The sequence below is a fragment of the Felis catus genome, chromosome F1 (assembly GCF_018350175.1).
Source record: "Felis catus isolate Fca126 chromosome F1, F.catus_Fca126_mat1.0, whole genome shotgun sequence".
Taxonomy (NCBI): Eukaryota; Metazoa; Chordata; class Mammalia; order Carnivora; family Felidae; genus Felis; species Felis catus.
Genome location: NC_058384.1, coordinates 42,636,502 through 42,663,683, shown reverse-complemented (window position 1 = coordinate 42,663,683; position 27,182 = coordinate 42,636,502). Strand labels below are relative to the sequence as shown.

Here is a 27,182-nt window from a genome sequence, read left to right as displayed (position 1 = left end):
AAACTTCTCAAGGGCAAGGGCCCAGCATCGCACCTCCTTAATTCCCAGGTATTTGGGGGTCGAGGGTGAATTCCTTGGGGTTTCTACCTCACAGCCTTTCTCTGCTTTCTCATTTGTATCCCTACCTTCAGTGTAAGGAGAAGGCTGGGGATAATGAAGTCAAGCAATTTTGCTACCTTCTGGGCAACACTAATACCGTTTGGGAATTGGGGTGCTCTGGGAAACTGAGGCAAATCTTTTGTTTTAGTATTTCTATATCTGCTTTATTTTGTGTCTTTTTTATTTAGGAAATTATTTTATTTAGGAATTTAGGATATTATTATTATTATCTTATTTAGGAATTTAGGGAATTATTATTCTTGCATATCCTACATATGACTTTTAGAACCGGAAAGGATTTTGGAGATCGATGCCCTGAGAAGTGACTCTCCCAAGGTCATGCAGTTAGCGATGCTGGAACTTTACGCTTGCCCCACAGATCACAAGATGACCAATGACAGGACCTGCCTTTCGGCACCTTAGAGTTGTGTGCAGACGATTGGGAAATTCTCTTAGAACACTGGTCATGGAATCCACTCACCCCAAATTTCTATGTCGGTGAAAGAGATTAAGGACACAGAAGACACCATTTGTGCGTCGGGGCAGAGGCCTTCAAGTTCTGGAGAAGGAAGAGGAAAGAGGTTCTTGATATTCCTGAGGCAGAATGCAGAACTTGTGACTGAAGGAATCTTGCAATTCACGCCTTCCTCTTTTGAGATACTTCCTGTAGGAAGTCTCATCCAGCAGAGGCTCCATGGCATTTCAAAGAGGAGCCAAAGGTCATTTGTCTCTTCAGAAAATGTTTTCCTTTCACCAAAATGTTATGACTCCTGCCTCTCTTCCTTGCTGAAAACGCTGGTCAATTCTCTTCTTCCTGGACCTTTCTCTCGAGCCACCCCTAGTCACTGAGAGTCATCTCCTGGGCAATAGTTTTCTTCTCTGCACTTCTTCCTGCCATGATTTGTGCATCCTATGTCTCTGCTCCTGAGGGTCCTGTCCTAATGGCTAGATTCCACTTTGTCTCCTCTCCTGTATTCTCCCCAGAGGGAGGTGGGTGTCCGAGATGAGAGCTGCTGTGCTCACATGGCCGGTTGCCCAGGTCCCATGCCTGGCTAAGCCAGGCCCACCAGGAGTTAACGCTATGGAGGCATCCTTTTCAGCCAAGTTCTTCTATCTCGGAGTAGTTGGTCCGCTTGGTAGCAAACCAGAAGACATAAGGGGAGGGGCAAAGGGGAAGGAACCAAGGAGATTCCATTTTCAGGAAATGCTACAGCTTACCTTGCTAGCGAGGAGAAACAGATATGAGCCTTTCTTGTCTTAGGTCGCAGGCTAATCTAGAATGTAGGTAGGTGTAATGATGGGGCTCTTCCAGGGTCGAGACCCCTCTTGAGAGCCCCCCTTTTCTGAAAGCAGGGCATCTGCCACATTCCTGATTCGCCCGTGCTGTTACCCCTTCCTACAGGTAAATAAAGGAAGTTAAACTGACAAGGAGCACCTGTAAAGTGCACTTAATGCTGACCAAAACTGGAGAGATTGTTTGCAAATTGGGTATTATGGGAAGCTGGGAGAAGACATCTATAGTATTTTCCCCAAGAATATTATGGCCAGGATTTCAGATTTCTGCTCTAGACCTTAAGAAGGCAGATTATTATTTTTTTTTTTAAGTAAGAGAGAAGTTAGATGTAGTTCCCTGACAGGAGACTTTGAAACATAGAGTGGTTCCAAAGGGATAGCCAAGTCTCCCAAGTGCAATTTTGATGACGCTGTTGCAGACGGTTTCAGCAAGGAAGGCGAAAAGGAGCCACCTGAGCTCAAGTTCAAGTACCACGAGGCAAGAGCATATGATGAAGAATAACCACCGGCACTGAGTGTCCACCTGTAGCTATTTTTTGTTTTTGGGGGGTTTTTTGTTCTTGTTTTTAGTTTTTATTTTAATCCCTGTTAGTTAGCATACAGTTTTATATTAATGTCAGGTATTGTCCGCCTGTAGCTTCTCAAACGTTATCTGTACTTTCCCCTTCCCTAACCCTAACCTTGGAGAAAACCGCGATGATGAAATTGTCTCCTCCCCTTTCACCGATGTGAGACCTGAGGTTGCGGTTAGGTTTAGTTCAAATTAAGATTCCGAAAAATGCCGAAGGTTGTAGGACTAGTTAGAGAAGAAGCAAAGTTTGAGTCCAGGTCAGGAAACTTCCAGCACCTGTGTTTCTTCCCTTGGTGCTCCCCTGAGGGGACCGCTGAGAAGAAGTGTCAGTGAGCCCCAAGTTCTGAATGAGACAGGGCTTCCCCAAGAGTCCGCTGACAGAGTTGACAACAGAAATGGTTGTTTTCAAAGCCATCTGTGGTGAAGCTATGGTCACAAAGGGAGATAAGTCAGAGAATGTTTAAAAAAGAACTCATTCATTCAACAGATGTTTTTTGAGGGCTTACTAATAATGACTTTAGGTGCTTTCAGTGATGAGGACTGATAGCCTTCCAGAACTTACAGTTGAGTGGGGAATACAGACAAGTAAATGGGCTGTGTGTTGGGGGCGGGGTGGGGGTCGGGGGTGAAGCATGGGATGCTTTGGAAACTCATAAGTGGGATACTTGGTGTAGTCAGACGTCCTGGAAGAAATTAAATGTTAGTCAAAGGGCTCCTGGGTGGCTCAGTCGGTTAAGCGTCCAACTTCGGCTCAGGTCATGATCTCACGGTTCCTGAGTTCCAGCCCCACATCGGGCCCTGTGCTGACAGCTCAGAGCCTGAAGCCTGCTTCCGATTCTGTGTCTCCCTCTCTCTCTGCCCCTCCTCTGCTCATGCTCTGTCTCTCCCTCTTTCAAAAATAAATAAAAACATTAAATGTTAGCAAGATCTGAACAATGAGTAGAAATTGGGGTGGGGGATGAAGTGAAAGGCAAAGGGGGTGAAGTGAAGGTACTTTAATCTGACCAGAACCATTGAAGGAGTTTACCTTTTATCTTTTATTCACAACGTACCTGATGCTCTCCTCAGTGCACAGCAGTGGAAGAAGACAGACATAGTCCCTGTCCTTCTGGAGTTTGTATTCTGGGAGAATTTAGTTCACTAAGGAATAAATTAAACCAAGCTTTTTTATTTTGTTGACAGGGATTCTATACTGGTATATCAGGGAATTCCTCATAGATAAACTCTGGCGGAACTTAGGGAAGGTTTGAGAAAGACTCTTGTGATAGTCCTATGGGTAACATGGGGTGGAGGCAAGAGGTGGGTTAATTGATGGTTGGTTCCTTGTTCTCCGACAAAAACATCTTCAGTGCCTCTGTTCATTCATTCTTGCATCTATTGATTCATCAACTGAAGGGCAGTATAAATTCAGTATGTACATACGAGTATGGCTTCGGACCCAGATTCCATGGGTTTAAAGCCTAGCTCTCCCTCATGCTAGTTGTTTGACTTTGGGAAAGTTACTTGATTTCTCTGTGCTTCTGTTTCCTCGTTTGTAAGATGGGGGGAAATAATAGTACGGGGGGTGGGGGTGGGGGAAACAAGCTGTGGTAAAAATGAAATGAGTTCATTAATGAACCATCTAGAATAGGGCCTGGTAAATAGAGAGGGCTTAGAAAATGGTGGCGGTTACAATTACATTATCATCCTTCAGGCAAGTTTGTGCTGAACCCTAGGGATACAAACTTAAATTCAATATGGTCCATGACCTTGAGGTAACCACATTGTACTCCAGAAATGACAAGTGAATGCATGAGTTGCTTTATGGAATGGGGTAATCCTATAAACTCGGTATGAGGCAGTTGTCCATGGCTGCCCCAAGAGCTGGTATAATCTGAGGCAGCATTTCATAGAAGTGTAGAAGTTAGGACAATAGCGTTTAATATTTTGGGGACTTCTAAATTCCAAGAATCTAATAAATGCAATGGGGTATCAACCCGGAAACGTAAACTACAATTTTGCCTTCCTCATCCAGAATCTCTGATTCTGTAGCAGGGAGGTGTTAAATATTCTCCTCTGGCTTGGTCCGACCACCCTCAGAACACGGTATTTAACAGCTCTGTCCCTAGTGTAAAACGCTGTGCTGAGCGTGGTGGGGAAGGCAAGATAAATAAGAGGTAATTTTTGTTCTTAAGATTAATGGGCTTATGTCTGTGAAAGTGCTTTGTAACTATAAAGCACCCACCTGGATAAAAATTATTTTTATTCTAATCACTAGTAGGTATAACACAAAACACTAAATGCCGTGTATATTTAAATTAAAAAAAATTTCTTTAATGTTTTATTTCTGAGAGAGACAGAGACAGAATGCAGGTGGGTTAGAGGCAGAGAGAGAGGGAGACACAGAATCCGAAGTAGGCTCCAGGCTCTGAGCTGTCAGCACAGAGCCTGACACAGGGCTGGAACTCATGAGCTGTGAGATCATGACCTGAGCCGAAGTCGGACGCTCAACTGACTGAGCCACTCAGGCGCCCCGAAATTTTTTTTTAACATTTATTTTTTTGAGAGACAGAGAGTGAGTGGGGGTGGGGCAGAGAGAGAGAGAGAGAAGGAGACACAGAATCGGAAGCAGGCTCCAGGCTCCAAGCTGTCAGCACAGGGCCTGATGCGGGGCTCGAACCCACGGACTGCGAGATCATGACCTGAGCCGAAGTCTGACGCTCGTCCCACCAAGCCACCCAGGTGCCCCAATGCTGTGTATATTTAGAGATGTTCAAAAGAGAGCAAAAGTCACTTTCTGTCATAGGAGATGATAGAAGGCTCAAATACAAGGGCAGGTGTTTGTAGAGGGCAAGCCAGAGAGGATTCCAGAAGGCACTAGCATGACCGAAGATTCATGGGAAAACTTGTGGCCCCACGGAATGCTTAATAACCATCAGTATTTGGGGGGCCTGCAGGGAACTGGGCTGGGGCTCAGTGTGGGGAGTCTTGAATGTCCAGTATGAAAGCAAGGAGAGACAGAAACCTTTTCGTCAGAAGGATGATATGAACAGAGCCATTGCTCCAGGGTTGTGGCCGTGGAGCAGATGCTTTAGGGGTCAGTGGGGAGACAGAGACGCTTAGGAGGTTGTTTCAATTGTTCGGATAAGAGAAAGAATAATCTTTGGTGCTAGGGCACCTAGGTGGCTCAGTCAGTTAAGCGTCTGACTTCGGCTCAGGCCATGATCTCATGGTGAGTTTGAGCCCCACATCAGGCTCCCTGCTGTCCACACAGACCCTGCTTCAGATCCTCAGTCCCCCTCACTCTCTGCCCTTCCCCTGTTCGTGCTCTTTTTCTCTCTCTCTCTCAAAAATAAACAAACATTAAACAAATAATTTTTGGTGCCTAATGGGTGCTTTCAGTAGGTTATTTAACTTGAGGAAAGTAATCGGAAGCTTGGAGAGGAATGGACCAGTCTGAGAGAGACTGGAACAGGAAGGCTGGGAGATTTCCTTCACTGGAAATAGACTGGTGGTGGCTCAGTCTGGAAAGAGCACTGGAGCGGGAGTCTGGGACCCGCCTCTAGTTTCTAGTCCCACTTCTGTCACTGACTTGCTGTGTGACTCCAGACAAGGCATTTCTCCTTCTGGTCCTTGGTTCTTTCTCTCTCTCTCTGTTTTTATTTGAGTATAGGCGACACACAATGTTACCTTGGTTTCAGGAATACGACTTCTCTGTATGTTACACCAGTGCGGCTACCGTCTGTTACCGTGCGATGCCGGTGCAGTATCGTCTGCTAGATTCTCTGTGCTGTGCCTTTTATTCCTGCGACCTACTCATTCCATAACTGGAAGCCCGTATCCCCCACTCCCCTTCTCCCATTTTGACGCTCAGCCTTTGGTCCTCTTATCTGGAAAACGGTGCGTCGTCCTTTGGTTTCCTCTTGTTTGTTATTTGCTTGCTTTTGAGGGGCTTGCGACGGTGAAGAAATGTCTTGGGGTGTCGGGGGAGAGGGTGGAGGCGTTGTTCCAAGATAATCACCAACGTCAGCTTGCCCGTTGGGTAAAATGTGACGTGCCTGGGTCCCATTCTGTGAGATAGGAAAAACGCTATGAGTTTTGGCCGGAAACAGGTTCCAGTTTAATGCCTGATTTTGTCGTTTACTAGTTGTGTGACCTTGGGGGGGGGCAGTAAATTATTCAGTCCTTTTCCTCTTTTCCGCTTGCCTCATCCATTAAATAAGGATATTAACATCCACACATAAGGATTGTTGTGAGGATTAAACAAGACAAAACCTGGCACAAAATGCCAGAGGAGAAAAGCAGGTGTATTTCTTTCCTCAGTTGACCTCCCCCCACCACGCTGCCTGCCCCCTTCCCTTTCCCCTAAACAAAGTATGACACCTTCCCTCCAGGGAGGACTGGGGACGTATCCCTGGGGACACTAACTTGACAGACTTTGTGATGGTGTTTACATACATTAGACTGGCATTTCAGCAAGGTGCCTATGGAACCTTAGCCCTAATGGGCCTGCACCCACGGTCACACCCTGGCTACACTTACCCAGCTGCCAGCAGTGTCACCTAATCCCTACTGAGAATGGTCTGTGACTCCTGCTACCCTGGTGCCCTGAGTGAGGGTCACATGGGCAAGGCCCCCATAAAGACGGGGCTGGTGGGATGTTAATGAGCTACGCTGTGCCAGGCTGATCACCCCTCTGTCGAATGTCCCCTTTGCTCAGCGTAGACTGAGACCCTGCTCTCCGGAGACCTCGGTCTCCCTTGGGACCTTCCTGTGCAGAGTGGGGCATGGGAGATGGGAGAAAGGCATCAGGCAGGTACAGAGCAACACCAAATCATTGTGTCACACACGCACACAGCCTCAGAATGTTAAGGAGACACTGAAAGCAAAAGCAGGAATTGGAAGGATTGACCAGGGAAGGCTTCTGGGGCTCTTGAGTCAGAGTGGGAAGAGGAGAGACAGAGAAAGTAGGAAAGGGGAGGGAGCCTCCAGCTGCACCCAGGGCTTTGGAGGCCCTAAGAGTCAACCGGGTGGGGAAATAGGGTACAGGGAGTCTATACCAGGCTGTGAGTGCCGATGGGTCCTTCTGAGGACTCTGGAACCTACTGCTGGGACAGGTCTGGAGACCAGACAGATGTGGGGAGTCCTGGCTGGGATCTGGTACCACCGGACACTGCCTGCTGCCTCCTTCCCAGGCTGCCATCTCTGTATCCCTTTCCCTGTGGTTTGGGGATTCTGAACACTGGGAGGCCATCTTGGAGAGGGTCTCAATCTTAGTTCCCTCTTAGGGCCCAGCATCCTGAGTGGAGTTTCTCCTTTGACCAGGGTAAGCTAGCATCCTTAGTCTCCCTTGGGGGTCAGTGTCCTTGGCTGACCCTGAGCAGGATATCCTTCTCGACTACTGAAGAAGGCCTGGGGGCCTCCTGGGTCAATCTTGGCCAACAATACCCAAGGCCGGGGTTAGGAGGGGTCAGTGACTTAGAGACCAAGCTGCCTGCTGGGCCTCACTGAGGGGGACATGAGTTCTGGACAAGGACAAGAGATGCCTAGGCCTCAGGAGCTGAGACCAGGGAGGCCATGAGGAGGCACAGCCACCATCAAGATCCACCCCGCCTACCTATTAATGGGTCATTCCTCCCAGGCCACTGGAAATTTCCCTTTCCACTTCCAGAATGGGCTGGGTTGGGCCCTCCTCTGCTCAGACTCTGCTTTTTTAGATGCAAATGTCCCTGGGTGGGACTAACACCTTGGCCTCTCACACCCCTGTGTAAATTAGTAGCAGATGTTTGCTGGTGTTGTGTGTGTGTGTGTGTGTGTGTGTGTGTGTTTCTGGGCTGTAAGATGGGGGCTGCTTGAGAGCGGCACCCCTTTCCTTTCCTACCCTGGTCTGTGGGGACCTCAGGGCCTTTCCACTGCACCCTGAATTTAGGAAATAACTGAGCACCTCTGAGGCCTGCCAGAAGCTAGGTGGCCCTTGGGCGAAGGTCCCCCTGGGCTCAACTGCCTGGAGTGCCCTTCCCTTGCGTTCTGGCTCCCTGGTCCCCTCCGGGCCTGCGAGCCTGCCTCCAGTCGGCTGGAATGTGGATGCCGAAGGCCCAGAGCTGCTCCCTGGAGCGGAAAGGTCCTGTTTTCCTTTTTCTTCCGGGTTCACCCTTCCATCTATTTTCTCAGTCGTCTTTGCCAGGGACACTAAGATCATGACCTCTTGGTGTCTAAGTCCACTTCCCCAGGGAGCTGATGAGGGCGTGAGTGAGGTGGAGGGGTTGTGCAGGGGAGGGGGGGGGGACCTGGAGGGAGGGAAGGTATGAGGGGTATGCAGGGGCAGATGTGGGTAATTGTGGAAGGTGTGGGGATTGTGCGAGGTACGCGGGGTACAGAGGCGTGTGTGCTTGGGGGAGGGGTATGGAGTATGCATGGAGAGTGGGGGGGGTACCTGCAGGTGCTTGGGGGAAGGTATGGGTGTGTGTAGGGTGGGGAGGGAGGAGGTGGAAGAGGTAGGTCTTGGGGGGTGAGGGGGTGTGCACAGGGAAGGGAGTGCGCGGTAGTAGCTACGTATGGATGTGTGGGGGGACGTGGGGGAAGGTGTGGGGGTACATGCAGTTCATGTGATTACCAAGGCTGTAGGTCCCTGAGAATGACTAGTCTACCAGGGATTTTCTTGATCTGGGGAGTTAGCACGAACTGCAGATACTCTTTGTTACCAGATCACATGTCCAGGTTGCTGTTTTAGGGACTGCGGTGGCAGAGGTGCAGCGGGCAGGGCTTGCGTACCTCGTAGAGCCTTCCCACCGGGATAGAGGAGGGCAGCCTGCCCTGGGCCCGGTGGCATGGTATGGGGCCTGGTCTCCAGCTCCTCAGGTTCCCGAGGAAGACTGGCTCAGCCTTTTTCTGCTTGACTTCCTTTTGGCCTTCCTGCAAGCTGAGCAGGTGGCTCTCAGCCAATGGCAGCCCACCGCCCCCACAGCCTGTCCCTGCCCACTGGCTCCCTCACCCAGGCTTCCAGGCAGCCGCCCCCAACCTTCCCACAGGCCACATGGGGGCTGGGGCCCCACTTTCTGCACTCTGTGTGTGTGTGATCATTCTGGGGACCGGTCCTCCGGGTCCTTCTCATTCTCATCCTGGGGTTTGGTCCCAGGGGTGTACTTGTGGGGGCGGATAGCACAGGGCTAGGGACAAGATTGTTCCTGAGTATTAGCACCCTATGGCCCCCCACATCGGGTCGGTGGCCCCTTCCCCACCCTGCCACAGATCCAGTATGAGCCCCCGGGGCAAAGTCGCTGACCCTTAGTGGGCCTCAGTCTGCTCATCTCTAATGGTCAAGGGGGCCCTGTTGTGGGGAAGGGAGATCGCTTCCCTGATGTCTAAGGAAGTTGCTACCAGAAAACAACCAAAGGATTGTTAGAAGTGAATTAATTGGAGATGCTCCTTAAGAATCCACGCTCTGATCTCCAGCAAAGATGTCCCTCTGGAGATAGTCCCCCTGGCATTATTCCGTGCACTCTTCGTTAGTCCGATGCCTCTGCAGTTCCCCGAGCTACACCCCCCTCCCCTTGCCGTGGGCCTGGGCCAAAATCTGAAGTGCCGCTCCTTGCTTCTTGCAGACTCTGATGGGTTAGCCCCGCCCAGCGTGCCCAGCATGTGAGGACTTGGGGCAGCAGCACGGAGCAGTGAGGTGGCCCCACACTGCCTCTCCTCTTCCCTCCGGTGAGTCCTCCAGGCAAAGCAGAGACTCTTTGGTGTGCTGTTTTCCCTCTGGTGCCACGGGCCGTTTGGGAACAGCTGTGACCTGCTTTCTGGATTCTGTTTAATGGGCTGGCCTCCTCCAGGGAGTTTCCCCAGCCTACACAGGAATCCTGGAGAACTGGATTCCAAAGGACTGAGCTGGGGAAGCTGGACTGGAGGTTCAGCTGGAGGTGACAGGTGACAGCAAGGGGCCTTGCAGGAACCCTTGGTTTGCAGGAAGCCAATGGCCCTGTGTGACAAAGTAAAGGAGGGGGTGGCAAGGATCGTGAGGGCTGCTGTGTCCCCATCCCCCTTTCCACCTGTTTTGTGACATCCTTCTCCCAGAGGGGCTTCCTTTATACTTCGTGGAGTCTCTAATACCCTCAGAGAGATTAAAGGTTCATAGATGTTGGTGTTTGGAAATGTTGGGGTTGTTTTTATGACACGGGATGGGCTGGTGTAAATCTTGTCTGAAACGAACTTCCCTTAAGAATCCCTTCAGCTAGAGGCAAACCATAAGAGACTCTTAAATACAGAGAACAAACAGAGGGGTGACGGAGGGGATGGGCTAAATGGGTGATGGGCATTGAGGAGGGCACTTGTTGGGATGAGCACTGGGGTGTTATATGTGAGTGACGAATCACTGAATTCTACCCCTGAAACCATTATTACACTACACGTTAACTAACTTGGATTTAAATTTAAAAAAAAAAGGAATCCCCTCGGCTGGAGACCAAGATTAGCACAGGAAGGTCATCCTGGGAGCTCCTCCCCCCCCCCCCCATCCTATCCCACTGCCTTTCTCTGGAGGGCCAAGGAAGCTGGAAGGGTAATTCTTTTATTTATTTTTTTAATGTTTGTTTGTTTATTTTGAGAGAGAGAGGGACCATGAGTGTGTGGTAGGGGCAGAGGGAGAGGGAGAGACAGAATCCCAAACAGGCTCAGTGCTGTCATTCCAGAGCCCGACTTGAACCTTGAGATCATGACCTGAGCCAAAATCAAGAGTCCCAACGCTTAACTGACTGAGCCACCCAGGTGCCCCCTGGAAGAGGAATTCCTTTTTTTTTTTTTCTTGGTGCAAAAAGGTGATTTTATTAAAGCACGGGAACAGGACCCATGGGCAGAAAGAGTTGCCCAGGGATTGTGAGAAGAGACTGCTTATATACCTGGGAGTTGGGGGAAGTAAAGGCATTCTTAACCACATGCTGCTTGGAGGGAACCCAGCTGATCAGAACTAGAAGGGCTGGTTTTTGAGGCTGTGGTGGCTGAGGGCAGGTGGGGGTGGTAGGAAGCAGGAAGTATAGACCAGACAGAGAGGAGATGTGGCGGCTCTGGCTCCAGGGATGGTTCCTGGATTAGAGATCCACACACTGCCAAGACCTCTCTTCCCTGTTTGCCAGGGGTTCCATTCAGGTGGCTGCCAGCTCCTGGCCCCTGATCCACGTCGCCAGCTCTAGGAAGGAAAGTTTTGAGAGGAGCCACGAGTTGCCTGCCCTCTTCCATCCTGACTCTCTTCTTACCCGAGTCCCAAATCTGCAGGGTTTGTGGTAGGAGCTATGATTGCCAGGGATTGCGTGTGTGTGTGTGTGTGTGTGTGTGTGTGTGTGTGTGTGTGTGTGTATACGCGTGCGCGCGCATAGACCAGCTGCACACGTGATTTCTGAGCTGGACTAGAGGACTCTTGGACTCTGAATGCAAACAGAGCTCTATCTAACCATGTCGCACAGGCTTCTGGCATCTGTCTCTGCTCTCCTAGGACCCAGAGAACCCTCTACGAACTCCAGTATCAACTTTGGCTTCAAATTAGTGCAATGTCCAGGGGTAGGCCCAGGGAGTCCAGGGATGAAAAATGAAGTTCCAGCAGCAAAGGCTGAATCACGTGGGGCTGCTTTAATTTGGCGCAGAGGATGCTAGAGAGGAGCTGGATGAGTAGGACAAGAGCACAGGCAGCTGTTTTGTGTCTCCCCACATTTGGAACTAAGTGACAGCCACAGAGAAGAAACAGGAGAAAGACCTTGTGGGTGCATGTGACTCCGTGATGGGCCTGACATCAAAGAACCTCGTGGAGCTGTGTACAACCTATAGGCTTGCAGTACAGAAGCTGGGATCAGATATACATCTGTTTGAGACAGGGAGCCTGACCTTTTGGATACACCTTCCTGTTGGGGGAGTTGACGCAGGGCATGCTGACATTCCTTCCTAGAACTGGGCCTCTGGGGGTGGGAGTCGGGGGTGGGCAGCAGGCCTGTGGAGTGAGGTGTGGGGGATGGGTCCCTGGCTGCAAAGCCAGTGAGATTTGGGGTATGGATGAGTACGGGTGTTGGGGGGTGGTGAGGGGCAGGGGTCATCTGAATGCAAAATTCTGGAAGCCAGAGCTTCTATGTCCATATGGCCTCTAACCCCTTGACCTATTCTGTTCTGAGAGGAGGTGCTGAAGGCCCCTTCCTAGGTAGTCCTAGAACGGAGTCTTCTTCCCTTATTAAAAACTACTAAAAGGTGGGATGCCCAAGGCTGAGGGCTTGAGACCCTTCATATTTTTTTCCATCTTGCTCAGTAGCTCTCCATTTTCCCTGCCCAGTGAACATGGGCCAAGACATGCAGTGTTGCCCCGCTTTGTGCCCCAAGGCGGGGGGGATTGAATTATTTATGGATATGTCTATCATCTTTGCTAGGTGGCGAGCTCCCCGGAAGTGTGCCACAGCCCTCTGAATACTTCTAGGGCCAGCATGGCACCTGGCGTGTAACCGGTACTCATTGGCCATTGACATTCAGTTTCGGGGTTCTGGATGTGAGGAGATGACCCAGAGCTCACAGGCTGAGCAAAGGCAGAGCAGTTCTAAAAAGGTGCCCTCCAGCCGGGCAGCCGGAAGCCCTCTGCGCGCACAGCTGGTGTCACTGCTGGCTCACTGGCACAGGGACTGAACGGAGGGGAGTGTCCTCTCCTTTGTCTCCACCCTTGGACTCCAGACCATTGTGTAGCTCTGCCCCGACCCCATTTCCTCCCCCGCCGGCCTCCAGCCATCCTTTGGCAGCTGTGTGGACTGTTCGGTGCCTGGTGCTGCTTGGACCCTGGCACCGACCTGCTCAGCCATAAGCACGCCCCTCTTCCTTCACCAGCTGCCTGGTGGGGTCCCTTTTCCCCGCTAACCTCTGGTCTTCCTGGGAGTTCTGAAACCGCGGTCTGTGCGGTCAGCCCTGGCGGCGCGTCTGAATTGCCTAGGGGAGAGGGCTTTGAACTGATCAGAGTCCAGGGATTCACCCTACTGAATCAGACCCCCCCCCCCAGAAGAGGGGCCAGGAACCTGTAGGTTTGAAAAACTTCCCAGATGGCAGTTGTGAACATTCCATTGTGGACTATGTATTAGATAATATTATCGTGTCCACCTTAAATGTTGTGGCTGTGCTAATGGCATTGTGTTTATATAGGAGAGCGCGCTAGTTGTTTAGAGATTCAACCTGAAGTATCTGGAGGTGGAGCCCTTGCATCTAACTTTCAAATGGTTAAGGAGAGACGGAGCGCGCAGAGGTGGGGAAGGGAAACTGGCTGAAAGTGATCTGAAAGATGGACGGGAGCAGGGAACACAGCCATGCCACCGAGGTGTGCAACTGCAGGGGGCGCCATTCACATGGTTCTCTTTGTTGTGGTCCGAGGGTGACATTCACATAGAATACGGTGTATGGGTACCCCCCCACCCCCCGGAGTTGTGTGACACTGTCATACTGGCCCTAGCTGTCTCTTTTTGGATGGGCTACAAAGCCCCGGGCCCTCCCCACCCCATGTCTTTCCTGGGACCTACATGGGTTTTTTCACAGAATCCCTAGTAGCCCTTGGGGACTGAGGGAATAGAGCCGCTTCTGATGTGTCAGCCAGCAGAGGCTGGCAGAGAGGGAGCTGAATTGGGGAGGGGGGCAGGGAAGGCAGGAAACCTGAGACTCTGATTGCGAAAATACTTTGTGTATCCCCACCCGTCCCAGAAAATGAAATTTGGGGCTTGGCTTCTTAGAGGGGAAGCCAGGTTGCTCTGGCTCCAGGTTGTTAGGACTGTCGCTCCTGTCTTCCCTCCTCCCCCCGTCTGGATTTCCCCTATGCCAGGCTACCACTCAATACCTTCACTCCACCTTGGGGGGGTGGGGGGGGCTCTCCTGGTCCTGCGGGGGCTGCTGCTTGTCCGTCTCCTCCTTCAGATCCCTCAGCATCAGAGTGAGCAGAGCACTGAGCCTTTTAGAAGGAGCAGCTGCCAGTGTGGCCCCGGGCACAAGATCTGTCAGCCGCTGGGCCTCCTCTGCCTGGCTGACAGACAGTCTGGTGGAGTCCTGGCCAGGCACCAGGGGACGGTGGTTAGAGAGGGGTAGCTCGGCTTTCCTCATCTGAATTCCAGTCTTGGAAGAACCTCAGGAGCCAGGCCTGCCGGATCATCTGTGGGTCTGTCTTCTCTTTCCTCCCAGGGCTGGGGCTGTTCCTTAGCTCCGGGATACGGCTTTGGAGTCCGCTGAGAAAATTTGACTCAAGGAAACCGATCGGTTCAAGTCAGAGTCCCAGAGCTGGGAGGTGCTTTGTGCGGTGGTCCCGTCCGTCCGCCCACCTGCCTGCACAGATGCCAAACCTGGCCCAGTTGAGGTGAAACCCAGTCCTGTGTTTGTAGGACCCCAAGGAAGGCTGCCAGCTGCATCCGGATCACTGGTCTTATGTCTAAAAACTCTTCCCGCCAGAAAGCTCTGCCCTTACATCCCAGTTCCAGTTGCTTTTCTCGGTGGAAATGAGGTGAATTTGGAACTTAAGGAGCTTGATGGGGGGGGGGGGGGGGAGGTGACAGATACGTACCTATTTAATTGTGAATAAACTAAGATTATATTTGAGGTGTGTACAGGGTACTGTTGGGAGCATAAAGAAGGGTTCCTTAGTCCGATCTGGGAGTTCAGAGAAAGCTTCCTGAAGAATGTGATATCTGGGCAAAGTCTGAGGGGCGAGTTAGAGTCACACAGGCAGAAAGCGACAGGAGTTGGGAAGGGCGTACCCAGGGGAAGGACAATGTTGAAAGAAGTCACTGAGGTATTGAGTACGTGGCAAATGAATGGCTGTAGATGGGAGGGAGATGGGGCAGGTGATAAAGGATTTGTAAAGGAAGCGGATAGAGAGCCTTTGAAGGGGTTGAGGCCGGGAGGAGACGATCAGGTTTACCCTTTAGAAAGAGCCCTCTGGCTTTTCTGGGGCGAATGCCTTAAAGCGGGGGCAGATTAGAAGGAAAGGAGAAGGTGACAGTTCAGTGGTGGGCATTCGGGCCTCGAGGTATGGGGTGGGCATTGAAACTGGGGGGGTGAGATACACCTTTAGAACTGCCAATGAGTGGAACAAATGGGAAGATGAGAAGAGGCGAGGCTGCCTGAGAGTTGCCTGGGTGTTAACAGTGGCTGAGAGTGGAGTCCTGAGCCAACACCAACATTTCAGGGGTGGACAAAGGAAGAGCAGAACAGAAGGGAGTGGAGAACAAGAAAAAAAAAATAGGGTCATGGAAGCCAAGGGGTGGAGGGTTTTGGGTAGAAGGGAAGGGTCTATAGAGCAAAATGCAGCAGCCATGTCTGGGCAGACAGAAATGCCGGTGGAATTGGATGGCCGGGATATTGTTGCTGGGGCAGTTTTTGTGGAAGGATGGGGACAGAAGCCAGATTACAGTGAATTGAAGGGCAAATGGAAATTGGGAAAGTTCGGGTGTCTTCTGCTCTTGTATAGCTCAGCTGGGAAGGGAAGGAAGAACAGAGAAGGTATTGGCTGGAGGACAGAATGTCAAGAGAAGGTTCTTACGGCGTAGGGTTTTGGGGTTTTTTTTTTTCATTTTTTTTAAAAAAAATATATTTTTGAGAGAGGGAGAGTTGGAGAGGGGCAGAGAGCGAGGCATACGGAGAATCTGAAGCAGGCTCTGCGCTGACAGCGGAGAGCCCGATGTGGGGCTCAGATTCATACACCGTGAGATAGTGACCTGAGCTGAGTCAGAGGCTTAACCAACTGAGCCACCCAGGTGCCCCTCATTGTTTCTTTTTAAGGCTAGGAGCAGCCTGAACATGTTAAAGTGCTAAAGAGAGAGACCCCGTTAAGGAAAAGAAGTGAAGATACAGCAGAGGGAAGGGAGGTTCCTGGGATTGTGCCTCAGCAGGAGGCAGGAACCCTCTTCCCCTGAGACCAAAAAGGACAAGAAGGGGAGGCTGAATCCAAGTGTGGATACTTTCGTGGGAAGAGAGGCAGGACGTTGAGAGAGATCATTTTCAACGGCCTCAGTTTTCCTCCTCACAGTGGTGCCTGGTGAAGGCAAATGTTGATACTCTCTGGAATAAAAGGCTTGGTCCAGCTTGGAGCATTTATCTGGTATCTCCTGTCTAAAGCACTAGGACCTTCTCCTGGGACCAGTCTCCCAACTCCCAGCAGCTGTGTTCTGGGTATTTCCATCTGTTCATCCAATTCCTTTGAATTTCAAATAGCAAGACTCCCTCTTAGCCTTAGTAGGTAAAAAGTAATCTGTAAGAGGGCGCCTGGGTGGCTCAGTCGGTTAAGCATCCAACTCTTGGTTTCGGCTCAGGTTTTGATCTCATGGTTCATGGGATCAAGCCCTGTGTGGGGCTTTGTGCTGATATCGGGGAGCCTGCTTGGGATTCTCTCTCTCTCTCTCTCTCTCTCTCTCTCTCTCTCTCTGTCTCTCTCTCTGTCTCTCTCTCTGTCTCTCTCTCCCTCTCTCTCTCTCCCTCTCCCTCTCCCTCTCCCTCTCTCTTCCTTCCTTCCCCCTCTCCCTTTCCCGCTCATGCTCTCTCTCTCTCAAATAAATAAACTATAAAAAGTGAAGAAAAAAAAGGTAATCCGTAAGAAGCTGTTGACGAGTGGGCAAACTCAACAGGCAAAGAGTCACGTCACATGCCCTGGGCTATTCCATCTTTGGGGAAGTACTTGTTAAGATTCACTGAGCCAGCCATGGCCTTCAGGTCAGGGTGCTGCACCTGGGCCTGATGGAGGCACCAGGGTCCTAGACAGGCACCTCAGGCCAAGGGATACCTTTGTCCTAACTCGTTTGGGACCTGATGGAATTTGCCACCCAAGTATCTATCGGAACCTTTTTCCTTTTGACTTTTTCAACTTTCTAATCATAAGGAACAACATGCTCATGTTTATCACCTGCTGGGTAAAGCAGCGCAACAGAATGAATAATTTTTGATGATTCCATGAAATCATGAAGTTCTTGGCTGCTGGCACTAAGGGTCAGAAGTGGCCACTTCACCTTCACCTCCCCCAACCTAATCCGAAACATACACACACACGTGTCTGTGGTTCTCAGCTTCAGCTGCAGACTAGAATCTCCTGGGGTTTTTAAAAATACCACTGCTCTACCACAGACCGATTAAATTAGAATCTCTTAAGAGAACCAGGCATCAGAACTTTAAAAAAAAAAAAAAAAAGCGCCCCTGGTGTTTTTAATGAGTAACCAGGGTTGAGAACCGTTGGGCCAGGCTAGCCAAGTCATTACAACCATTCAGTGCCATCTTCGTGTCGTGGCTTCTAAAGAAAAGGATACTAACAGTGGGGTACATGAAGGGGGCTAGCCAGGGGCAGCTAGCCTGGGGATTCTGCCTTCCTGCCTGGCTTCCTGAGGGCCAAGGAGAATTAATACGGCACACCTATCATCCACCAAGTACCCGGGTCTCACCTGTTGCCAGGCTTTGTTTTATGGCTCACATTGGTGTATTTTGGGAGGACCTTAGTGCAGTCTGAGTAATTATACGGTCTGTTTCATTGGACTCTATTGTACATTTCACTTTATAGCTTTATGGAGGTCTATTAGACGTACAATAAACCGCACGTATTTAAAGTGTACAATTTGATAAGTTTCGACGTATTTATATATCCGTGCAGCTATTACTGCGATTAAGTCCTTGAACATATTTGTCATCCCCCAAAGTTTCCTTTATGCCTCTGTGTCATCTTTCCACCCCTTCCCGGAGAACCGCTGATCTGCTCTCTGTCACCGTGGATAGTTTTCATTTTCCAGAATTTTATATAAATGGAATCCTACATATTCATACTTTTGTGGGGGGGGGGTCTGGCTTCTTTGACGCAGAATAGTTATTTTGAGATGCATCCATGTCCCTGCACGTGTCAGTAATTTCATTCCTTTTTGCCGCTGAGTTGGTATCATTATGTGCACGTAATCACATTTTTTAATCCGTTCACCTGTTGATGGACCGACCCGGGTTGTTTCCAGCTTGGGGATATGACCAGGCTGCCGTGAATATGCGTATACGAGTCTTTGTATGGACTTATGCTTTCATTTTTCTTGGGACGGTAACTAGCAGTGGGATAGTTGAGTCCTATGGTAGGCGGGTGTTTATCTTCACAAGAGGCTGCCTGTTTTCCAAAGTGGTTGTCCCATTTTTCATTCCCCACCAGCAGTGTCTGAGAGTTGTCCTCTTTAAACGGACCAAAGAGCCCTTGTTTCCATCTTCTCTTGGCTGATGCAAGGCGCTTCCTCCTTTCCTCGGGGCACATGTGAGAGAGAGGAGGGTGGGAGCAAGGGACCACAGATGGAAACGTCTATTGATGAGTGGAAGGGTAGATGTGTTACATAGATAGAGTTGTCTTGGGATCTCTTTTTTTATTATTATTATTATTTTTAATTATTTTTTTTTTAACGTTTATTTATTTTTGAGACAGAGAGAGACAAAGCATGAACAGGGGAGGGTCAGAGAGAGGGAGACACAGAATCCGAAACAGGCTCCAGGCTCTGAGCTGTCAGCACAGAGCCCGACTCGGGGCTCGAACTCACGGACCCGCGAGATCATGACCCGGGCCGAAGTCGGCCGCCTAACCGACTGAGCCACCCAGGCGCCCCTATTATTATTTTTTTAAATGTTTTATTTATTTTTGAGACAGAGACAGAGCATGAATGGGGGAGGGGAAGAGAAAGAGGGAGACACAGAATCCGAAGCAGGCTCCAGGTTCTGGGCTGTCAGCACAGAGCCTGACGTGGGGCTCGAACTCACAGACCGTGATATAATGACCTGAGCCAAAGTCGGACGCTTAACCGACTGAGCCACCCAGGCGCCTCGGGATCTCTTTTTTCTCTCCGTCTTTTTGTTTCTCCCCATCGGTTACAGGCACGCAAGAAGGAGGCAGTGGCCCGGATGATGTCGCCTAAGTCAGGTTATTAAAACAAGTCTTTTCGTGACTGAATGATTGACATTTTTAACCCCTCACCTGCAGGTGCCGAGACACCATGCCAGAACCCTGCAGCCCTGACACTGGCAGGAAGTAGAAGGCTTCCTTGTCTCCTCGGTCACCTATCCTCACCATGTCTTCGACTCAGGGCAATGGGGAACACTGGAAGTCCCTGGAGTCGGTGGGCATCAGCCGCAAAGAGCTGGCCATGGCCGAAGCCCTGCAGATGGAGTATGATGCACTGTCCCAGCTCCGGCACGACAAGGAGGAGAACAGAGCCAAGCAGAGCACAGACCCCACTCTCATCAGCTGGGACGAGCCCGTCCTAGACTTCTACAGCAAGCCGGCGGGGAGGCAGAAGGACCTTAAGCTCTTACGCGGTCTTTCTGGCTCTGATCCTACCCTCAATTACAACTCGCTGTCCCCACAGGAAGGGTTATCCAACCACTCTACCTCCCAGGGCTCCCAGCCTGGCCCAGATCCCTGGCCCAAAGGCTCTCTGGCTGGAGACTATCTCTATATTTTTGATGGTTCAGATGAAGGGCTTTCTTTGTCCCCAGGACCAGGAGATATAGATGGCTCCTCCAAGAAACTGTCCCCACCTCCTTTGCCACCCCGAGTCTCTATCTGGGACACCCCTCCTTTGCCTCCCAGAAAGGGGTCTCCCTCATCCTCCAAGATCTCCCAGCCCAATGACGTCAACACTTTTTCTTCGGTCGAGCACCCTCCAGGCAAACTGCTAGGGCGTCGCATCCTAGAAGAGGACGAGGAGCTGGGGGGTGGGCGTCCGGGGCGCCTCCTGGGGCCTGTGGACTATGACGGGATCAATGATGCGATTACACGGCTCAACCTGAAGTCAACCTACGATGCAGAAATGTTGCGTGACACCACCAGGGGCTGGAAGGAGGGCCGGGGGCCCCTGGACTTCGGCAAGGACACTCCCGGAAAACCCGTGGCCCGGAGCAAGACCATGCCCCCTCAGGTGCCGCCCCGAACCTATGCCTCCCGCTATGCCAACCGAAAAAATACGACACCTGGCAAGAACCGCCGGATTTCCGCTGCTCCGGTGAGGACCTTGTTGCGTGCCTTCTGTTTCCCTTTGCAAGTGCCGTTTGGAAACGGAGAGGAGTCCTTTCTTCTTGTTGTTCCAGACCCCAGTCTGCTGCATACTCCCCCTGGTAGTCCTCTCCTCCCCTCTGCCTCTGTCTCCTGGCCCCTGGGCCCTGGCAGGGGAGAGGAAGAGGGACGCTAGTAGAGACATGGCTCCTCCTCAGGGCTGAGTTTTGTGCCCAAACAGCCCTTGTGGGGGCAGGTGGTTTGGAATCTCGGTTCCTAGTGTGTAGTCACTTCACGAGGTAAGGACTGAACCAGGTTTAGGGGATTCTTTGTGACCCTGTGGCCGGATAGCCTTGTGGACTGGAGCAAGTTGCCTCTGCTTTCTGACCTGCGGTGCCCAAAACGCTGTGTGGTAATGAGGCTCAGTCACAGCATTAACCAGTGTTTAGTGCTCACTGGTCGCCAGACCCTGGTCCAGACCCCTCAACAACCCTGCCTGATAGTCCAAGGCATGCAGTTCTGGTCTCTCTTGTTTCAAAGCCTGCCGGTGCTTGCTCTCTCCCTCTGTCTTTCTCTGTCTCCCTCTGTTTCCCTGTCCCTCTTTCTCTCTCCCCCCTCCCTCTGTCTCTGCCTCTCTCTCTCTCTCTTTCTCTCTCTCTCTTTCTCTCTCTCTCTCAGCTTCTATTTCTTTCTCTCTGTGTCTCTGCCTCTCTCTGTCTCTCTCCTTCTCTCTTTCTTATTCTGGTGAAATATACACAACAAGATTTACCCATCTTGGCCGATCTGAAGCATCCAGCTCGGTGACATTGACCACACTCACATTGTTGTGCAGCCATCACCACCGTCCATCTCCTCTCACGGGGAGAATATTTAGCAAACACATGCAGGATGACAGTAATAATTTCGCTTTGACCAGCAGAGTATAAAACAGCACCGTGCCTCCATAGAAGCACAGGTGGGTTCCAGGCAGCTTTGATCTTTTTTGCTGGCTTAAAAAAGTGTCAGCAGGGGCACGTAGGCAGCTCAGTCGGTTGAGCGTCCAACTCTTGATTTCAGCTCAGGTCTTGATCTGAGGATCGTGGGATCGAGCCCTGTGTCTGGCTCCACGCTGAGCACGGAGCCTGCTTAAGGTTCTCTCTCTCTCCCTCTGCCCCTCCCCTCCCGTTCTCACTCTCTCTCTTAAAAAAAAAAAAAAAAAAAAATGTCAGCAGCAGCATCTCCGTGGGTAGGACCTGAGGCCACTTTGAGTTTCACTCTTGGGTCTGGAAACCCTGGCTGCAGAGGGAGTCAAAAGTTACCTCATAACTGATGGCTTCCGTAGGAACAGCTTTCCACTTCATTCCGTCCCTGTTTCCTCCTTATCCATTGTTTAAGGGACACCGGGGCTTTCCCACCGTGTGTCCCAGTAATTGGGATCCTTCACAGCCTGGGAAAAGCCACGTGGTCCTTCCTTCCTGTGCTTCTGCGAAGAGAGTCCCCCAAAGCAGGATCAGTTTCTGGGATAAGTCATGACTCTGGAGCTCAGGGCTTTTTAAGGGCCCTGCTTGAGAGGTGGGGCGGCTCCTGCTATTTATAGGGACGGGGAGATTCCTGTTCCCAGCTCCGAGTTCCTCACCCAGAGCTGGGCCTGCTCGGAGTCAGGCCGCCCGGGTAGGTGGTCACCTCTGTCGCTCCCTCTCTCTCTCGCCTCCCTCCACTGCCTCGTCCTTCCCCCAACCCCCGTGTGTCACCAGGGTCCTGAGAGGGAGCGTGGTGCAAAGTCTCCTTGAAGAAGCTAGTGCAGAGCAAGAAGCTCTGGCCAGTTCTTGAGGGGCAAATGCGGCCCTGGGCTTCCCCACCTCAGCTCGGTGCGGGGGCTCATCCCACCGGGAGGGGGGACCCCTTGGACCCGCGGCCTATCCCGCCGCCCCGCTTCCGCCGGGCTTTCAGACGGAGGGACCCTCCTTATCCCAGGCCTGTGGAGCCAGCTCTGGAAATGGGTGGCTCCAAATGCCAGCCTGGTACCCCCACTGCCAGCCTGTGCCCGGCAGACTCCCCCAGCCAGCATCGGGCGATGCCACCAGGGCCTGCCAGCAGGGCAAACGTAAGTGGCTTTTGTTTTCTTATGGAGCCAGGGAGTGGTACTGAAGGGGCATGAAAATGGCCTTCAGTAGCCACTCTGTTCTCTATCCCCCTCGCCTTCCCCTCCTCTGTCTCTCTGTCTCACTGTCTCTTGTCGCTCTCTCTCTCTCTCACCCTCACTTTTGTGGGTTAATTGCTGACAGTGGTACTATTGTTGTGAGCGGGACACAGGCTGGAACTTGGCAGAGCAAGGGCCTCACATGCCAACTGCCCCCGCTGCCGCCCTCCCCTCCGCACCCCTCCATCCTCACCCTGGGGAGCAAGGCTAATGAGAGGGGTCACTCAGAGGAAACAATTTGGATATTCAAATGAGGAGCTCAGTTGCTGCCATCTGCCCTTAGGGGCGGGGAGGACGTGAGAAGAGCCAGTGGGAGGGTGAGAGGTGAGGCTTTGCTATGTGCACAGGCCTGAGCTCCCCGGAAGCAGCTGTTGGCAGCGGCTGCTTTACCGGATGCAGGCTGGGGCTCCATCTGAGCTGCCATTCCCATGGGGTGGCCTCCCCTGGCGCCTCTGGGCAGGCCCGTCAGGCAGAAACCTGTCATGCCCCAGCTCCCCCCACCACCACCACTTCCTCCTCCCTGGGGCTGGGCTGCAGGCTTCTTTAGGGCTCCTCTTGGTGACTGAAAACAGCCCTGTACCGGGAGGCAGGTTGAGTCTCATCCGAGAGAGAATCCCCACCACCACACTCCGTGTTCTCTCTGATGGGAACCGGGGCCCAGGCGGGCGCCCTGACATTCCAGCCGTTCACGGCCAAAAGGCTCAGGAGCCAGGTTCTCTCCTGCTCAGAAGGCCGCTTTGATGCTTTCTTCCTCAAATAGCATTGACCGAGAAGGCACGTGGGTCTGAGTCACCGCCTGCATCTGAGTGTTCTCGGTCTCTCTCTGCTTTGGGTCCCTGGGGCTCGCTGTCGATGCCGAGGCATTTGCCCGGAGCTGGGCTTCCCCAGGCACTGTTTGGGTAACCCTCTTGCCCTGACCTCTGAGCTGGGACTGGGAAAAGGAGGCTGCCTGCAGAGCTCCCAGCCACCCCCGTAGGAGCACCCCCAGAAAGCCAGCCTGGTGACCCAGCAGTGCTGTGCGCTGCCTAACCTGCTTGAGCTTATTAGACACTGCCTCCCCGGAGAGGAGGTTTGGCCACACGCTTGCCCATCCCACCCAGACTTCCAGCCTCAGCCAAGCCTTCCGGGTCTCTCAATTAAAAAAAAATAATAATAATAATGTTTATTTTTGAAGGAGAGATACGGAGCACAAGCAGGGGAGGGGCAGAGAAAGAGGGAGACACAGAATCCAAGGCAGGCTACAGGCTCTGAGCTGTCAGCACAGAGCCCAATGCGGGGCTCGAACTCAAAAACCACGAGATCATGACCTGAACCGAAGTCAGAGGCTTAACCGACTGAGCCACCCAGGCACCCCTCAATTTTTTTTAAGCTTATTTATTTTGAGAGACAGAAAGCATGAGTGGGGGAGGGGCAGAGAGAGAGAGAGAGAGAGAGAGAGAGAGAGAGAGAGAGAGAGAGAACCCCAAGCAGGCTCTGCACGGTCAGTGCAGAACCCAATTCGGGACTCAAACCCATGAACCGTGAGATCATGACCTGGGCCAAAGTCAGATGCTCAACCGACTGGGCCACCCACGTGCCCCAAGCCTCCCTCTTTTCACTTGGCTCTTGGTCTCCTAGGACAGCTGATAAAGAGCTTCCTGGATTTCCCACATTTTCCTGGGGCCCTGAGTGTTCAATGCTTCAAGAACCTTTATACCCAGAGTTTCAGGGTGTAGATCTGGGAGCAGCCCGCTGGAAGGGAAATGCCCTGAGGCAAAAGGCACTGAGTGGGCTGCTCTTCTCTTAAAGGTGGGCTCCCGGCCCCATGCTGTCACCAATGGCCATGAGTTGTTTGAGGTCTCAGAGGAGAGAGATGAGGAAGTTGCTGCGTTTTGCCACATGCTGGATATGTAAGAGTTAAAGAATGGGGTGTTGGGGAGGGCTCTGGGGGCTGGGGGTGGGGGATGGGCCAGCCCACTCAGAACTTTCTCTGGGAAGGAAAAAGAGCCACATTTAATAAATCTCAATTCATCACCATGGGGTGCTGCTACAACAGGTGTTGTGGGCTTTTTGAAATCTTAGAAGTTTCATATTTTGGACAAAGTTTACGAACCCTTGATCCAACAGCCACATTATCCCAAGGGCTTCAGGCTCGGTTGCCACCAGGAGCAAATGCACCCCAGATGGAGATAAGAGTATTACCTGGAGCTAACAGAGAAAGGAAATGGAGCGAGGAGAATTTTTCCCTTGAATTTAGCATGGAAAACTTTGTCACTACAGAACTGTCCCTACGCTCAGCTGGGCTTGGGAAACGTTACGTAACCGTAGTAAATGTATCAAGAACATGGTTTCCCAGAGCTGCTTCCCCAGTGCCCCCAGCCTGGCCTGCAGACCTGGAGGGACGGAAGGGCCCTTGGCCTCAGGGTGGGAGGGTCCCAGCAGGCCTCTTCTCGACTGCTCTCTTCTGAAGGCACAGCGAGGGTCCTTCTCCCTCTCTTCCTGCACAGCCTTCGATCTGGCTCTGACATCCAAGACTACTCCCTCACCGGATATGTCTGGAGTGCTGTCACCCCCAGCCCCGAGCACCTTGGGGATGAAGTCAACCTGAAGGTGACCGTGTTGTGTGACAGCCTACGGGAGCCACTCACTTTTACCTGCAACTGTAAGTGGGGGAGGGGGTATGAGCATCCCTTGAGGTGGGGCAGGGATGACTGTGGTTTGGACCGTAGGATCCTTGGACCTCAATTCCCACCCCACCTGTGGCTCCAGTGAGGGGCAGTGGGGAGGCTCCTCTGGGGCACTGGCTCAGGGGCGACCTTTTTGGGCCCACAGTCACTTTCTCCAAGCCCTAATTACGTGTTTGCCTGCTTCATCGTGATAGCAGTGGTGCTAGAGAATGCTTGGCCAGGAACGTGGTGGGGGGCGGCGGGGAGGTCAGGAGGGGGACCCTGAGCCCCGCCTGCCCCGGCACCCCGCCCCCCATCATGGCTCCCCTGCCCTACCCCTTCCAGGTTCTTCCACGGTAGACTTGCTCATCCACCAGACCCTGTGCTACACCCATGACGAACTGAGAGATGTGGACGTGGGGGACTTTGTGCTGAAGCCCTGTGGGCTGGAGGAGTTCCTGCAGAAGTGAGTGAATCTGGGGGGGAGGGGGCAGGGAGCGTGGGTAGGAAATGGCACCTGCCTTCTGGGCGGTAGGGTTTTGAGGGGGCTTCCTTGGGGTGGTGCTGGGCTCACGGCCCCAGGCCGGCAGCTCCTCCCTGATCCCGCTGCCGCTTTCTGGGCACACTCGCAGCCACGTCGCACTTTCCCCAGCGCTCTGTCTTCCAGCAGGGCTGGCCTGCTTCTGAGCCAAGTCTGCTGCGGAAAGAGCTTGGAGCTGGAAGCAGGCAAAGACTAGGTCATATCTGCTTGCAGACGTCTGCGTGTGGAGAGAGGGGTGCGGGGGGCTGCTCCTCTTAGGTTGTGTGGTCTCTTTACGGTAGATGCAGGACTGGGCAGAAGTGCCCTTGTGGAACCTGGGGGAGAAATTACAGTTGCTTCCTCCTCGCCCTGCCCCTGCCAACAAGCCTTTCCCCCTTGGCATGTGCAGCTGGTTATCCTCCTCACCAGAGGCTCGCCTCCAGCTCCTCTCCATCCAGTGCCCCCTGCAGCAGGCGGCCTCCCTGGAAAGTCTGATGTGGACCAGCTGCAGCCATCCCCTTCCGCTGCCCCGGGGCTCTGGGTGCCCCGGGCGGGAGGAGAGGGTGTGCAGCCTTCAGATGGTGCTGTAACATCGGCCGGAAGGCAGCAGATAAGGAAAACAGAGATCTGCTTTCCTCCCCAAGCTTCTGGGGGTGCCCACTGGCCAGTACCCCTGACCGCTTGGAGAAAGCCCCCTGGCCAGTACCCCTGACCGCTTGGAGAAAGCAAGCGTCAGCAGTGGGAAGGGAGGGGCCCGGATGTCAGCTCTTAGTGCCACCAACTTGCACGCTCTCTCTCTCTCTCCTACATCCAGGTCTAGTGCAACGGTGCTTGACCAATGACTAGAGCAGTCCTTGGCTGGTTTCTCCCACCTTGAGAATATTGGGGGACCTTTCTGGAACGCTAAGGGAAAGCAGGGGCAGGGCCCTGCATGGCGCAACTCCAGGAACACTGTTCAAGTGTGTTCCATGGGCACTTGCTTTCCCTAGAAGAATAAGAAGGGGTCCCAGACTCAGGGTCTCCTGGCAGAGAGCACCCCAGGCACTGTCGTAAGGGTCAAGGGACATCATGGATCACACCGATGTGGCTGGTTTGGGTTCTAGCTTGCCACCTACTAGTTGTAAGACCCTGATCCTCAATTTCTTCCCTTAAATGTGATAAGGACTGAGTGTGAGAATGACCCAAGGAGCAGGGAAGGACCAGCCCAAAGACGGGAAAGCGTGAGGATTCAGATCAGCTGAATACTTATTTCCTTTGCAGTTCACCTAGTCCTTGAGCCCTCGGGGCTGAAGGTGGTAGATAAGCTGTGAGGTTCTGACTTCCTGCCAGGACCTAGCTGGAGTGTTCAGTGTGATGGGTGGGTGGATGGGTGGTCCTGGGGTCACGCCCCTCCCACTCTTAACTTGAATGCATCCAGAGGAAGGCCTTCCACAGAGAAGGTCAGTCAAATCCCCAGAGGAGCCCAGTGTCCTTGACTCTTGTTCGAGAAGCCCCCCCCCCCCCCCTTTTCCACCAAGGCTCTTTCTTCCCCACCCGACAGAAAAGCCTAGAAGACCCTGAACACAAGACGCTGCCTTGGGTGGGGGTGAAGACACTTTGGGGGTTCCAGAAAGTGGCTAGCTCCCAAGGAAGCCCTGTGGTTTCCTACCCTTGCCGAGCCGGGCCTGATGTAAAGGGGGCGTGGTGGGTCCAGGATGCAGGCTGCTCTCAGATAAGAACCTTGAGACAGTCCCAGGGGAGGGCTGGGTTTCCTGCCACCTCCCCCATCCCCAACCACACTCTTCCTTCCTCCAAGGGCACTCCCTCCAGACCTGCCCCCTGCCCAGCCTCTCCACCCCCAGGGTTTAGCCACGGCTCAGCCTTGGCAGGTTGGGGCCTGGATCCGAGGCTTGGCCCCTCAGGATGTGGAGAACCCCTTAAGTCCT

The 27,182-nt window shown here is 52.5% G+C and overlaps 1 protein-coding gene across 7 annotated transcripts in view; it reads left to right on the top strand.

The window, feature by feature from the left end:
* PIK3C2B (phosphatidylinositol-4-phosphate 3-kinase catalytic subunit type 2 beta) overlaps positions 1–27,182 on the top strand; it is a 66,151-nt gene that overhangs the window by 3,671 nt on the left and 35,298 nt on the right. For 3 of the 7 annotated variants that reach the window (XM_045048462.1, XM_045048460.1, XM_045048463.1), the window contains exons 2-5: positions 18,903–19,923; positions 23,881–23,981; positions 24,579–24,733; positions 25,083–25,203. In XM_045048462.1, coding sequence (XP_044904397.1) covers positions 18,991–19,923; positions 23,881–23,981; positions 24,579–24,733; positions 25,083–25,203 — 1,310 coding nt within the window. In that variant the 5' untranslated portion in view covers positions 18,903–18,990. Of the gene's footprint in view, positions 1–9,543; positions 9,647–18,902; positions 19,924–21,551; positions 21,564–21,866; positions 21,997–23,880; positions 23,982–24,541; positions 24,734–25,082; positions 25,204–27,182 lie in introns of those variants that run through there. The other 4 variants (XM_045048461.1, XM_045048464.1, XM_023248052.2 and 1 more) reach the window with 4 other exon arrangements.